Raw genomic sequence first — 16,237 nt, forward strand, 5'->3', positions numbered from 1 at the left:
ACACAGTTTTATTCGTAAATACGGCTAAAGATAATAAATGTCGTTAAAAGTTAAAAAGTAAAAAAAAAAAAATACTGTTCGTGAACCTCTCAAAAAAACATTATACAGCTAAAAAGTTACATTTTAAGATGCTTCGTATCGCAACCCCAGTCAGTAACATCCCCCTTCAGATCTTAAGTGATTTATTTAATCACAGTCGTTATAATATACCGTAGCATACGGCCATTTAGACAAATATTATCTTAATTATTCACTCGTAAGTAAGTTAATAAGTTGAACGCATTTTCTCATGTCTCGTAGATCGTTGCCACCGCTTCCACCGCCGAGCGTTGTCACGTTGGCCGCGCCAACACCGCCCGAGACGCCCCTGCAGACCTCGAGGAGCAGTGACGGTGCGCCACTGTCGCCCCAGTTCGTCTACGTATCCGCTGCTGTGTCGACCGGACCGCTGACGCCTCCGGCCTCCGAGTACTCATCGGACGCAGAGAACACGCCGGCCGACGCCCTCGTGGGACCAGGACGTTCGGCCGCGGCCGCCCAGACTGCCACCGCCGCTGCTGTGGCCACTTCTACGGCCACCGCTGCCACGTATAGTCTAATCGACTACGTGATCGAGCGGGGCGGTAACGCGCATGATCCGCTGCAGCAGAAAGATTTGAATGCCAAACTCAGGACTTCCAGCTCCTCCGGGCACCGCGGCGGCGGCAGGTCGTCAACTGCCACGGCGACTTCGACGCACGCGGTTATCGGCGGATGCAATTCTGGAGACAAGGGTAAGTGTGTACGGTCCTCCTTTGTTGTATTGTTGTTCGTATTTCATGTTAACCGTCCCGAAACTGGTCCAAACATCAGCCGGCTATGGATTTAGAGCTTAGTACTGCGACGGTACTTTTCTCGGGTTTCTTTTGAGGGGATAATCAATAATGTTCGATGGCGGGCATACTTCTGGCTTCGGGATCACAGTTGTCTTGTGAAGTTATCTCGCAATATTTTATACCACGTTAAAGACGGGTAACTTCATTTACGTGACACGGGTCAACGTGTATAACGCTAGTGATCCGTTGTGTGACTAGCAACATATTTTTTTTTTTTTTAATTTTATAAAAGCTTACTGTTATTCAGTCCGTCGATAATCGTTATTCGTGATTGAAGAATTCGATATAATAATAATAATTATGATAAAAACTGTCGCAATGACGTTGCGGTTTATTTTGTAACAAATGTAGATTCGTCTCAATGACACAATGTATACATAATGATAATAATAAAAATTACAACGGATTTCGAACGGAATCGCGAGGACGGGACGGACTTGAACGGAAATAAAGGGAATCGGATCGAACGATTTGACAAATGGTACAATGCTGGAGTACTCAAACTAATGCGGTATGCACGTGCAGGGGCCGATACAATACCGGAATACTCCGGATATTGCACCATTGTTCACCATATAAAAACATCCGACCTTCCCAGAGAGAACTTTTACATTTACAGTCTTTTACGTGCAAAATGTAAGTCAGCCCGTGGTAGATCTTATTACCGTTCGATTGTCCGTACGGCTTATTATACGCAACTCGTCGTCAATAATACACCGATATTGGTATGTTGGCGGATAAACCACATCAATCTATTCGAAAAATAGTCGCATAAGGTATAACAATAATAACGATAAAGATAATAAACGAGTCATATAACATTGTAACATGAAAAAAAAAAAAAAAAGGCCGTGACATTTTATTCGCTAATAGTGTTCGACAAAAAATAATAATAATAATTTGATACGATTTAAGCTTGTATAATCGTAATCGTTTGATATTTAGAGTGACATCGCATTACTTATCTTACCGTTTTAGATCCATTAACTTCCGTAACGCGGAACGGATACTGTGTAAAATTAATAATATATCACATTTCGGTGGTTAGATATAACCAAAGATATGCTAAAATCAAAACTATTTTGTGGTTGTGAAAATTGCTAACCACTTTGCCACAACCACAAATATTTATATGCCAGCACTTCTCACCATGCACCCAGCTCACCTCAATTACCTGTCTTTAGTAATAATCGTTTTTCATTTTTTATTTATTTATTTTTTTTTTTTCATAAACTGCAATCGCTCTAAGCCGCTTGAATCTGGTATAGTGTTCCACATTAAAATACGCCACTTTTACAGTGGTCGATAATGTTTCGTTTCCGAGCCATTCGGTGCAACGTGATCATCATATTTTATTTTAACATCGGTATAACAGAAATATGTATATTTTTGACACGTAACGTAAATACTATTTTTAATATCGTGAATATATCGACGTATGGCGTCACTTCGATTCGAGTTTTCATGTAGTACTGAATACAAGGTACGAAAGGAGTACGGCGAAATCTTGGGTCCCGCCGTTTTAGAAAACCGTTGGCTGGGGAACGAAAAAGCGAGTCGTAGGAAATCTAAAAAAATAGCTTTTTTTTTTTATTAATATTACTATTCCGTTCCGTATAAAACATTGTTCGTTGTGTTTCTAAATATTTTATATAAAATAATACATTTAAATATATACTTGTTGAACTCGCTCCGGCAAATATATATATATATGTATATATTTGTATATGCATGTACACATCGTCCTGCGTAATATTATCGTGCGCGCGCGGGCGATACTCGCGTACAGTTATTTCTTTATTAATTAAAGCATTTGAAATTCGTTGGCGTTGCATAAATAATTCACGTCCTTCGGCGTATAATATAACGTGCGTGTTAAAATAATTAATTGAACGTCTCTCGCGTGCGCGTATTTATCGAAACGAGTACGATGCCGCTCGCCGCCCACGTGGCGCGTTTCATGTATATTAAATTGACCTGTCTCGACGAAATTTCAATAATTCAACGCGCACCAACAGCTCCGGTCGACGTGCATCACACGCCCCATCTACATGCACCCCGGGCGTAGGCATGGGAAAAAATAAAAACCCACGCCCGGTATACGCGAACGGCGTTGGCGGACGCTTAAACGTCGGAATGTCTACGAGTTTTTCATTATTAAATATCGAATACGAAGCTTTTTCTTCCTCGCCATCTCTTCCCCGGTTCATCGGAATCGGACCGTAGACATAAATCAACGACCTCCACCCGTCGTTGCGGTCGTGCTAAAAAATTCCGCGCGAACCATTCGATCGCGAATACCTCCGGCCACGAGCGCGCGTCAAAATACGATATTATAATAATAATTTTTGTTCGACTACCGCCACCGGTCACTGTACGGTGATTAGCGAACGACTGATTTTTACGCTGCGTCGAACACGTAATAATAAATGGTGGTCCGGGATTTCACAGGTGTCCGTGTCGAAATAATTATAATACTCCGTGTACGGTGCTTGAACGCGCGGAAAGACTGATAAAAATAAAACGAACACGCTCGGCTGAAGATTTGCGAGCAAAGTTTATGTGCGGACTGCTACGACTACTGCTAATAGTTATGCTACTGCTGTACCGTGTCATGGGAACGTTTATGAAAACTTTGAGATCCAGAATTGCGGACATGGAAAATGTTTTCCGTTGGTTTCCGATCCGGAATAATTACAATGAAACGTGAAAAATTTATCTCTCGTATGACGGTTTTCGTTAAATATATCGAACCAACGATTTATGAAGAATCCGTAATTATATTTGCGTTGCATTAATCTCGTGGATTATATTTTGATCGGATCAGTAAACCGAAAATGCCATATGATAATAATATCATTATTTATGTATTATATATTATACTAAATAACAGTATTTAATTTTATTATTCAAACGAATTCCTTGCGAGAAGAAATTATGGCCACCATCACAGTTATGTACTACTTTTGCCTACATATCGCGCCGTCGGTTATTTAAAAAAAATATATATATTTAAATGTCAATACCATAATTTTTAATAATTGATATTATAAAATGTATTAAAATAGTATGAAATAAATTAAAATTGGTAGCAACTTGAAATTCGGCATTATCTTTTGGATTTTGAGTGATTAGCGAGTTTCGGTTGGGTACACGATTGTATTTTGATTTTATTTCTTTATCAGATTATTTGGAGTTTTATATATCTGTACTGAAAGTCGCGTCGCAGCAAATTTTTAGAATCCAAAATATACACTTTCACTGTGAAAACATAAAAATAAATTTTTTTTTTTTTTTAGTGATATCATTTTTACTTTCATTTTTATCGATAAAAACCGACGAATAAAGAAATTACAAGTGTTTTGTGGTGAAAGTAAAAAAAAAAAGAAAACAAAAAAACAAAAATAACGCAATGCGCACTAGACGTACTATTACCGCTAACGGTACAAAATACATTGCGTTATCGCATTCATTTTTTAAATTCAATATTTCTCTACCACCAAATCTGTTGCACATCTTCGTCCGACTCGTACTGCACAGTATTAGTAAGTGTCTCGCGTTGCAATTCATTCAACAAATCATGCCTCTTTGAACACGGTTTACGAGTCAGTGGTGCGCAATACTGTCGTTAAAATTATAGTCACGTTAAATTATCTCGTAATCTTTCACCCCGTCTTCCCCCACTGCCAGCCCGTCGTTCACGCTATCAATTCACTCCGCTTTTTCATCCAACCCGTTTGTAGTGAATGTATACACTTGGGCGGTGTATACAAAAAAAAAAAAAAATATCCGACCGGTACGTTTTGTACACGGTCAGTGCAGCTACGTATACCCGGGAGTGCAACTCGTTAACGTTACAACATACATTCGAGTTAACCGTAATATAACGTTAACGCCCGTGCAGGTCACCGAGTCGGATATCGTATTGCGTCTGCGAACCGAAAATATTGAAATCGTGGGTACTTGGAATCGTTTTTCGTGTCGTATAGTAGCTACATTATTTATTTTACACCATTTGATTATGAAATCGGTAATGCGTATTATTCGTCCGAGAAATTTGCTCTTTCTATCGTAAAACACACATTTTCACTGGACATGTGCCCAAAAATAAGGTTTTATCGATTGGGAATATATATTGATTGATCCATGAAAATTATCTACCGACATCGGTCGGCTATGATTTTGCCTACGATTTGGCGGGCGCCTATGAAAAATAGTTTTATTATTTTTCCCGTAGCGCGCAATCACGAACACGTCGGAAACGTATTACTGCTGTTTCCGGTCGGGATCGCACACGATTGTTTTTAATGGTGGTTCATTTTTTACGACTGAAACAACACGCGGGACGCTTGCTTAATCGATTTGTCGATTGATTGTGGGGTACGTTTTATGTACGCTTAAAAAAACATGCGAAGTTTTAATAATAACTATAATAATGTAATTACATAAGAATCCATCTGACGTTTGCCAGGAAATCCATTTCACTAGGGCGTGTACGTGACCCGAGATATAGTTTAAGGTCGTTAAGACAAAAACAATACCTAATAATAATAATTCCGATTTTTCTACCTCGTCAGTCGCCGCGCCCCGTATGTACGACGTATAATAAAAGTTCGTGTCCATGCGTATAACGTTATAACGTACATCACCAAATGTTTGTGTTTTCGATTTTTAATGAGTTTATCTTTCGTATCTTTGCGATAGACAATATTTCAAAATCATTAATGTTACAACATTTTTAAATACTTCCACTGAACATAACCAGTTCCATTGGATCTCCATTTGATAAAAATATATATGATTATTTCAAATGTAAACGTGACCCATAAAAAATATGACCACGAATGAATCGAAAACGCTGAAATTTCTCTCTTAGTGAGGCTTGGGTGACGTCATTCCATCGTTTTTGTTCGATAACCGGAAAACCAAGTTTGCAAAGATTCTGAAAATGGTCATACAAATTCATAACAATTTAACTCGAAAATATTGGTGATGAAACTTTTTAAAAATTCCAATAAGTCACGATGTGATATCGTTTCAAAGTCACCTCGCATGGAACACGGGGCTGTACGTCACAGTACAGACGCGTATAAAAAAAAAAAAAATTAATGCACCGCAAGAGCGAAAAGTTTTTCATCGCCGCCGTCGTGAACGGTTATGCGGTTCGTGACGTTGCGGGTTTGGAAACGGGAAAAATTAATTAATTAAAAAAAAAAACCGACCAGACGATTGAGGCATGCGCGGCGGCGGTGAACAATATATGTGTTCGGAAAAGTTTCAGAGATTAACGGCGTTGATGTCCGTGTTATAATTACGTTTTGACGCGCGGATCGCAGCAGGCTAGACGGAAAAACGATGACCTCGAAGAATAATATCGTCGTGCATTCAAACCCCATCGTCGCCTTCGTTCCGTGTTGAAGTGCTACCGTTCGGGACCCGCGTGCAAAACGTGAAACTATTACTACGATTGTAATAATATACATGATGGCGGTTGTCGATGACTGTTTTAAACGATATCGCGATGCACGTACGTATCGTTCCAAGACGAACGCGTTTCCGGCGGTTCGACCGCGGGTGCCACGGTGATCAATGCATTAGTCGTCGTAAACATCGCCGCGTGTTCCGAAGCGATAATAAATAACGCGAGGGAAAAAAAACCGATGGCTGATGGAAGGAGATGGAGTGGCGGGGGAAGGACGACAATTGTTATCCTATAAATATAACTTTCCTTTCTGTTTGGCTCCGTCGTATCAGCCGCCAAAGACGTTACCGCCACCGTCCGACGGTTCGGGTTCTTTAATCACGTTTCCTGACCTTCAATTACCCCCCTAACAGTTTATAACGAAATTACGTGTACTTCTTTCTACTTCTTTGTGGCTTTGAGCTACTACCCCCCCCCCCCACGTTAGTCGTTTTTACTTTATACGTTTACATCATATTAATCGTTTTACCTCGCTGTATTTATATCAATTTAGTTTTCCCTCGGCATAATGAACACGTAAAGGTACGCGTGTGTACTATACATTTTTACATTTTCAAACAGACTTTTTTTTTTTTCCACTGCATACATTTTTTCTAATCTTATCGTTTAATTTAAATTCTTTTCTCGTTCGTTTTTTGCACGTTCATTATTTATGCGAAAAAATCATCTGATTTCGTCAACGGCGCATAACAATACGGTATGTACCGCGAGAAGAAGACTGCATGCGTATTTTTAAATTATTAAGTTACATGCTCGCGAACCAGCCAGCCACTGGCCTAAATTGGTAATGATTTCGTTTTAGATAAAACCACGGTTTTTTATCCATGGTGTATATACGAGTATACGTATTACTAAGTCTTGGGAATTAATTTCTATTAAAACTGTAGTTGGTTTCGGAAGAATAACAACAAACCGATGAACCAAGCTGAGAAATAAAGGATAACAGTACAAACTTATTTAATTAATGTGAACGAGAATTAGATTATATCGACTATATAACAAAACGTTATTTTCGTCGAAATTAAAAGTAATGCAAATAAAATTTCTCTTCGTGATGATTCGTACACTCAACCGCCTCAAAAAAATATTTTGTTTAAAATATTATAATTCGAGTATAAAAAATTTCCTATTCACGTAACGGTATGCGTTATACAAAACTTTCCATGCATGTGTTTATATTTTATCGGTGACTAAAACCTGTTTTAAATATATTTTGAGATCATTTGTAATAATTAGATTATCTGTAAACAAAAATAACGTGTTTTAATTGCCGAAATATTTGTTAACAATACACTATTTATTCTTGTCATCAATAAAGACTCGATTAGCATCAACGCTCTTCAATCGAAATATTTAAATGTTAAATAAATAACATAAAATGTGCTATACTCTTCTCCGTTGTGTATCGCGAGGTACAACTCATCGCACGGATATGTAAAACTGTACGTAAAATAATACATAATGGAAGGATAGAAGAAATCATTCGAAAATTTGATTGTTAATACAATATAATATACTCGAAAGTTTTTTCCTTAATCCTAAACTGATTGATAACGTTCGCTTAGGTCAAAAGCATATAAATTCAGTATTACTGTTAATACTATCGCAATGTTTTAATGATGCGCGTGAATTCACCGGAAAAATAAATCGTTTTAATCAGTTTCGCGAATCGCATTATTATCATGTATGCAATAACGTATTGTATATGTCGACAAACGTAATAATATACACCAAAACGGTTTTAATACTGCAGCATACGCCTAATACGTAATGCATGTAGCAGGGATGTACGTCATTTGTAAAACTGTATCGTTCTTAAAAATAATAATTACTCGATAAAACGTTGCAAAAATATCGTACATTCATGACCCCATACTAAATACATCGAATTAATATAATTTGTGGAACGTAAAAAAACTTTATTTTTGTAATTATAACAATACGCATAATAAAATATAATAAAATAAATCTACTCCTTAATCTATGCTTGTGATATAGTATAAAGTTTCTTTCTAACAATCAAAAATACTAATTAAAAATTATTTTTCACTCTCTGGTCCGCCACGATCCCGAAAGGGTTACGAGAACTGACGCTCTGAGAGTTTCTCGATGTCGCCCGTTACCAGTGGGGGTTCCCTGTGGTGAGATTAAAAACTGCCGGGTACGACGTGTTCGATGGCAAGTCTTATTATACCGGACTTGTGCAATATCGTATTCATCGTGTACACGTCAAAACGTCATACAATTTTCGTTTCCATCCACCCGGAACTGCACGCTGTGCTCGGGCAGTAAAAAATAAAAAATAATTGAAAACGTCAACCCGATGAGACGCTCGACGTTCCCATTAGCCGAGACACGACATATACGTATGCGATACGCATACACGCCGTTATATACCAGTCTCGACCCGCATAAATCATTCGGGGAGTTTTTCGTTTTCATCCCCTCAGTTCCTTCCGACTGTCCAATCTCGGACCGACGGAAATGTAATCAAACGTCCGCCATCATCGAAAACCAATAAATCTCTATCTCGCGTGTGTGTACGAATGTAGTTTTTCCCCACTGTACTACACACGTTGTTGCACTGCTTTCGTCCGGTGTCCCGCACCCTCTCAGTGGTCCAAAAGAGTCGCCTAGATCGACCACGACCGGGGCTAGCTGTGTCTTCTCCTTTTCGAATCTTTTATTCACGGATTTCTCGCAACGACCGCACGATTATTTGCCGCCTTTGTTTCTTACATACATCGCATTTTGGTCTTGTGCTGTAGAACAGTAAACAAGATTCGGTACACAAAACAATAATTTGATAGAACTCTTGATTTTTTGAAGGGCTGCGATAACAACAGCTATGAACAAATAGAGAACGAAGTCGAAAAATTGGATTTATTTAACTTTGTATGTAAATAACTAATATATGTTTTCTCGGTCGAAATTAACGATTTTTCAGTGTTAGTATTAAATTATCTTTCAATTTGATAGGAAGTGAGTTTGAACCCTTAAGACTCTCTTTTATTATACGCCCATGGAGGATTGAATCAATGTTTCTCGAACACGTCTATGTGAGTTAGTGTCATAATATCGTTCAGTCCGATCTTCGGCTGTCCTTGTTCTTCGTGTACACATCTCAATTCCCTTTACCCGACTAGTGCCGAAAACTTGACACCAACTACAGAAACGCTTGGCTATCATCTGAATTATGCATATAAAATAGTTTTTAGTGGCGAATCCACTATAAGTTAACCTTCTTTGTTTAGACAAAAACTATTGGCATTATACCTTCCTTCGTAGATATTATAAAAAAAATTCCGGTGATAAAATATAAATTAATTAAAAAAAAAATTTAATACCTCGATTATTTTTCTTATTAATTCATCTCTATTATTAATAAACATTCGCTACAAGCAGTCAACAGATATCAAGGATAAAACAAAACCATACGGTCTTCGAGGGAGCATAATGTTGTGCCTCGAGAGTAAATCTACCGTTTGGATATTGCCTATCCTGAGATTCACGTCCAATCCTAATAACACCACATTTATCACTACAGTATTCCAAGTCGGCTCCCACACGATATATAACAGGAAGTAATCGGAAGTTCTGACCCTTTTAGGATATTGCATTTGCCAGATATTGTTTTGTTGTGTCCTATGTGATGCTGTATAATATAAATTATAAATCTAATATAATGTTGGAATATTTATCATTCTAATATAATATAAATGCGTTTTCGTGGATATTTTATTTGACTTTATCCATTATGTCTATCACAAATATATAAATAATAATATAAAACTGTCGGTTTGTCCATCAATCCGTTACGATGATAAAATAATAATTTATAAACCACAGACATTTACCAAATTATTATAGCTTTTTTTTCTAATTTAAACTAATCATAATTATATAATCGGGTTAATTTATACTTAATATCTGTCTGTTAAAAAATTAAAAAACAAAATTCATAAATAGGGTTTTAAGAAAAAATTTATAACAGAACAAGCGTTTTTTTTATAACATGATTTAGAACCGAGACCAGAAAAAAAAAAAAATAATAATCGAAAAACTTAAATTAATTCTGCGAACAACCGATAAAATACAAAAAGTATTTTTAAAATTTTGTCTAGACGAAAGCGTATGGTTTTATTTTTCTAACCGATATGGCATCAAAAATTGAAATACATAATCCCTAGACTATCGGTGGTCGCATGTCCGCCGATCATGATATACCAGCTGATCTCTTCGTACGAACAGAGAGGGGTGATCATACAGCGATCGTGCGACTCGGTCGAAATCAACTATACCGCGACGAGCTATTACATCAAACGGGTTTCTTATTTTTCAACGTGATCACGTTTAAAAACGTGTGTCGATTGCCACGAACTTAGGATATCGAACCGACACCCCACACTGCTCCTCTCACAAAACGCGTACGTTAGTAATGACGAGTAGAAAAAAAAAACTAAATAATGGATCTTTTCCATTCATTCATTACCACTCGATAAATGTTCTATTGCTCTAAAAATTATATCTTATCTTATCTAATCTAAATAAATAAAAAAAATTAAACTCATAGTTTAATGACGAAGGAATATTAACCCGAAGGAAGTTTTGATCTTTTATCGTAACGAAAATTGTTTGCATTTTTTTTTCAAAAAAACGGAATTTTAATTTTAAAAATTTTAGGACTTCACTCGTTAGGTTATATTAACTGCGTGGCACTTTTCAGCCCAAGGGGAATTATAGTGTAAGCCTAACCTAGTTTTTGTACAAACCCTGATACCGTTGAAAATGAGATTATCCTTTGTACGTGAACCTAAAATCTCGGTGCACGAGTAAATCACACATATATAGACTAAAAATACAAGGAAATATACTATAACCAAGGCTGGGCAAGATACAAGATACATTTATAGTTCGTATCTAAATATAAGATATAAGATACTTCGATTTTTAAAGATACTAGATACAAGATGCAGGTAGCTGAGATACATATAAGATACAAAATACTTTATACATTTATTAATATTTATTTGTTTGTTTATTCAATTACACTAGGTACAGTAAAAAATAATATAAATTACAATTTTTATTTATTAACTTTATATGTTTAAATTTAAAAAAATTATATGTAGTACTATAGTAAAAGTTCTGCCGATAAACTGGATTTATGTAACTTACTGATTACAAAATTTGCTCATAATAAAGATTAAATTAAATGTAATCTTTATTGTGAGCAAATATTTAATATATTGTTCATTTATCAAGGAAATGACTTCGACGTGAAAAACTAAATTATTAATAATTATTAATAATTATTATTACATAACACTATATTGTATCTAGTATCTTTAATCATAAAAAAATACTAGATACAAGTCAAAAAAGTATTTAAATCCACGACACAAGATACAAGATACAATCGTATCTCAGATAAGTATCTTAAATACTAGTATCTAAGATACTGCCCAGTCCTGACTATAACTAACCGATAACTCGCAAAGTTATCATTTTATAACACTCGATAACTTAGATACCGTTGGAAAAAATAAAAAAAAAAATAAAATAAAAATAAAATGGTTGTGTCGAATGTACTCGGAAAAGGTCCGAAATAATAACGGTAATTTATAGACCAGCTCGGCGCTATATGCAAACCGTAATCAACCGTAAATGCGTTCTGTTGCAGCTCGGTACACGTGCACGGACTGCGGCAAGCACTACGCGACGTCTTCGAACCTGTCGCGGCACAAGCAGACGCACCGGAGCCTGGACTCGCAGTCGGCGAAGCGGTGCAACGTGTGCGGCAAGGCGTACGTGAGCATGCCCGCGCTCGCCATGCACCTGCTCACGCACAAGCTGTCGCACGCGTGCGGCGTGTGCGGCAAGATGTTTAGCCGGCCGTGGCTGCTGCAGGGACACCTGCGGTCGCACACCGGCGAGAAGCCGTACACGTGCGCGCAGTGCGGCAAAGCGTTCGCGGACCGGTCCAACCTGCGCGCGCACATGATGACCCATTCCGGGGACAAGAACTTCGCGTGCCACTGGTGCCGCAAGTCGTTCGCGCTCAAGTCGTACCTGAACAAGCACCTGGAGGCCGGTTGCGCGCCAGCCACCACTACCTCCAACGCTGCGGCCACCACCGCCACCGCTTCGGCCACCACCGCGGCCACCAAGACCGCGACCGCCACCGCCGCGACCAAGTCGTCTTCGTCCTCGTCGTCCTCGTCGTCCACGTCGTCCGCGTCGTCGTCGTCGTCGTCGTTGTCCTCTTCGTCCTCGTCGTCCTCGTCGTCCTCGTCCTCGTCGTCGTCCTCGTCGTCGTTCGCGGACGAATACGGTACCGACGACGAATAACGTTACGCGGCGCAGCAGATGACCACCCGGCGAACGTCAGTTATCCGTTTCGCCGCCGTGGCCGCTGCCGCAGCCGTTCGCTCGTCGTCGCCGTCGTCGTCGCCGTTGTAGGGCCACCGTCGACCCGTGACGGGGACGGGTTTTCCCTCGTCTCCACTGTTCCCCCTACCCCATCCCGTTTCCGGTGCTTTGCTGTTTCACCCCACGCCCTGTACGGACGTGCGAACCCGTCGGCGAAGAGATTTTCGGACGGCGACAGGAACGACCGGTGCCCTATCGAAAAACGTAAGGATTTTTTCTGTACCCCCCCCCTCCAATTTCCATTGCCCAAAACCAGACATGGAACAGACAACTGTGACACCAATATTATAATTATGTACGCCATACGTATAACATGTACGTATATCATACATTTTACCGCACGGGCATACAAATTACACGTATTTATAAGATAACATTACATTATATAGTTTTCGATCTACGCATACATAATTATAAACTTTTAGAGTTAAGTTTTATCGTAAAATTAGTTTTTAAGCGTATTTTTTATTAGACCATCGGACACCTGTTAGGTGTACGTGTAGTAACGTAAGAAGATGCAATATTATTATTAATTATTTTAACTATTAGGTGTATATATAACAATATTCTTATCGAACGCAGTGCCTAGAAATACTTACCGGTAGTGTGTATACAAACAAGCAATATTAGAGGGGGATCCGCCGCGACAAGCGTTACGGTTCGTCAACATAATATATTATTATTACGTAAAATATTTATATTTTTAGAGAAACATTTGATCTTTATGTTTTTTCGGGTCCATTTTATCACGATACCATTAGATAATCATAATTGTTTTCTATTTCTCTCCGTGCAAATCGGCAGTGAACTTTCATTCCATTATGATTTCGATTTCTTATTATACATAGCCAACGCGACTAGTATAATACGTTGAATAGAAATAATGAACAAAACACAAATAGTTACGCAGCTTTTTTCGGTCTCTCTTTCTGGACATTAACTATTCGATTCTTTGATAAAAATTTTAACAGTATTACTACTTAGTTTATATTTTCAGGAAATCATTTGCTCAATAACACGGTGTAATCAAATTACGTAACCCAAAATATGTTTTTATACGCTCGAAAATCGTTCAAAACCCATACATGCTTAACAGCTGAAATCCGAAGTACTTCCGTTTTACACGCGTATCAGATTATTTTTTTTTTTTTGTAAAAATGTTTTTAGTTTTTTCGTATCCAAGAAAAATTTCCATTTTCGATCGTTTTGAATTTTATTATAATTATTTAACTTTTTGGGTATCAATTTCACAAACCAATACAAATTAATTACGTACAAATATTTTATTAGGGTATCTCATATTTTTATTATTATTACTATAATTTGTACTATTATATTATTACGAAAATCAAAATAGGATTGAATAATATATTAGCAGGCTGTGATTTTCGATTTATACATGTGTATTTTAAACTGATGGTGTATTATCGAAATCGATATTTATTTTTACGAAAATTCATACCAAGAGAAAAAAAATTATCTCTGTAGCGAAAATTTACATTTTAGGGATATTGAGTACGATATAGAGAGTCTGAGTTTTATCGTTTTTTATTTAAATCTGACCAAAGGCTGAGTATTGAAATATAATTAAAAAATTCGTTTTTTTTTTATTTTTATTCAAATAAAACTCCCAAAACAAGTATATATATATATATATATTATATATACGTGGGTAGATAGTTATAGGTGGTAGATATCGAATTTATACGTAACGAGTTTATACAGCAATATTTTTTTAACCTTAAATTCAGTTGTGATATATTCAATAGTGGTAGCTATGAAAAAATGGAAAATGTTATCGCTTTGACGCTTAGGAAGTTTTTTCGTTTGGGTCAATGTTTGTTAAAACGTTAGACGGAATGCTGTGTCAAAGACAAGAAATAAAAAAATCAGCTTAGTTTAATATCACTCGCGTGAGCCAAAGAAAATGATATTTTTTCTCCACACACTGTTTAATCCTACTGTAGGTCACGTATAGGTACACTTATATTACACTTTAGTGGATGCTTATAAAACTAGAGTTAGTTAGAATTGCGCTTCGTCTCGTGTGTACCAAACGTTCCGATCTGTTTCTCAACCGCATCGTGTTCGTTTTTAATAGAAACATTTTTTTTTTTTAATATAATTTTTTGACACGCAATCACGTACATGTGCTATATGCGACGTCTTGTCGCCAGCGAATCCCTGTTGACCGCTAAAATTCTCACGAAATCCAATCAATACGGGCGTATCCTTCGGTTTCCATCCACGATAGCTGCTGCAATACGGATGACTGTATAATAATGATATACCATTCCCATGTCATGACTCGAGAACATACCGCGTCGAACAAAAAGAAAAACCGCAACCATCCTCATCGAACTGTATTTTTACGTCGGTCGATATTAAAAATACTTGTACACTGTGGACCGAACGGGAGATTTTATTTTTCCATATCAAAAAAAAAAAAAAAAAAAAACCGCTCCACACATTTCCATAATCCGACGACATTGATCATTTTATAATAACGAGATGATGTACCTATGTTATATATTGTATAGTCATGAGTCCGCAGATATTAGAAATTCGAAGCGAACGACCGACGTCGTCCTCCCTCTAGTTCGGGATGAAAAAAATGGCCCTGTCGGATTATTCGAAGATTTTCGTTTACACACTTTTTTTCCAAAATCGATATTTTGATATCAGTTTTTTAATATAATAGGGGTCCAAATCTTATTTTAAACATGCACACGTGGTAAAAATAATTAGTTTTTTCATTATTTCACTATGCATATACTTATGCACCGTTTAATAGTTTCAAGATTATATAATACTTAACGGGTATTGAACAAACAACTGTCTATAAATCGTTGTGCGTAGTATACACACGATTTTCATCTTTGTCGTGTGTCAACGTTGAATTCCATAGTGATACAAGGGACTTAAGTGCTATAATTTTCCGTTAGACTGTGCCTAGTCTGAGTCGATATTTCCTCGTGGTAAACCGTTGAAATAAATTAAAACACGAACGTATTACGACGGACTCGATAAAATGATTTTGTTTTTTTTCTAATTGTTATTTTGACTTTTAAATACGAAATCTGTTCGACCATAACCCCTCCCCCGTAAGCGACGTTCATCGTATGTCATTATTGTGATTGTAACCACTGTATTATTATTGGACACGTGGAAAACATCCAATACACGCGCGTCCCTGACCGACCAAACACGGAATCCGAAACAACCAGACGCGTTCGGAGGACACCACTTGCGGACATCATTGATGAATACACGCGACTCACGATCGGTTTACAGAGGCGTATTGCGTTTAGGTACGTACGAAAAATGAACGGAAAACCAAACGACGAAGCTCGTGCCCGCGGTCGTACCGCGTCTAAACGTTTCCCTTTACCATTATTTACATTATCCGGCGCGCAATGAAAATTCCATCGGTCGTTCTCCGTACAAC

At 37.6% G+C, this 16,237-nt stretch overlaps 1 protein-coding gene across 1 annotated transcript in view; it reads left to right on the plus strand.

Moving 5' to 3' along the window:
- LOC112693392 (transcriptional repressor scratch 2-like) overlaps positions 1–15,262 on the plus strand; it is a 46,133-nt gene extending 30,871 nt beyond the window's left edge. Inside the window, exons 3-4 of the mRNA XM_025568433.1 lie at positions 301–773; positions 12,041–15,262. Of these exons, the coding sequence (XP_025424218.1) occupies positions 301–773; positions 12,041–12,708 (1,141 nt within the window). The 3' untranslated portion in view covers positions 12,709–15,262. The remainder of the gene's footprint in view (positions 1–300; positions 774–12,040) is intronic.
- Positions 15,263–16,237: the final 975 nt, after the last annotated feature.

The sequence above is a fragment of the Sipha flava genome, unplaced genomic scaffold, assembly GCF_003268045.1.
Source record: "Sipha flava isolate LNK unplaced genomic scaffold, YSA_version1 86_pilon_pilon, whole genome shotgun sequence".
Taxonomy (NCBI): Eukaryota; Metazoa; Arthropoda; class Insecta; order Hemiptera; family Aphididae; genus Sipha; species Sipha flava.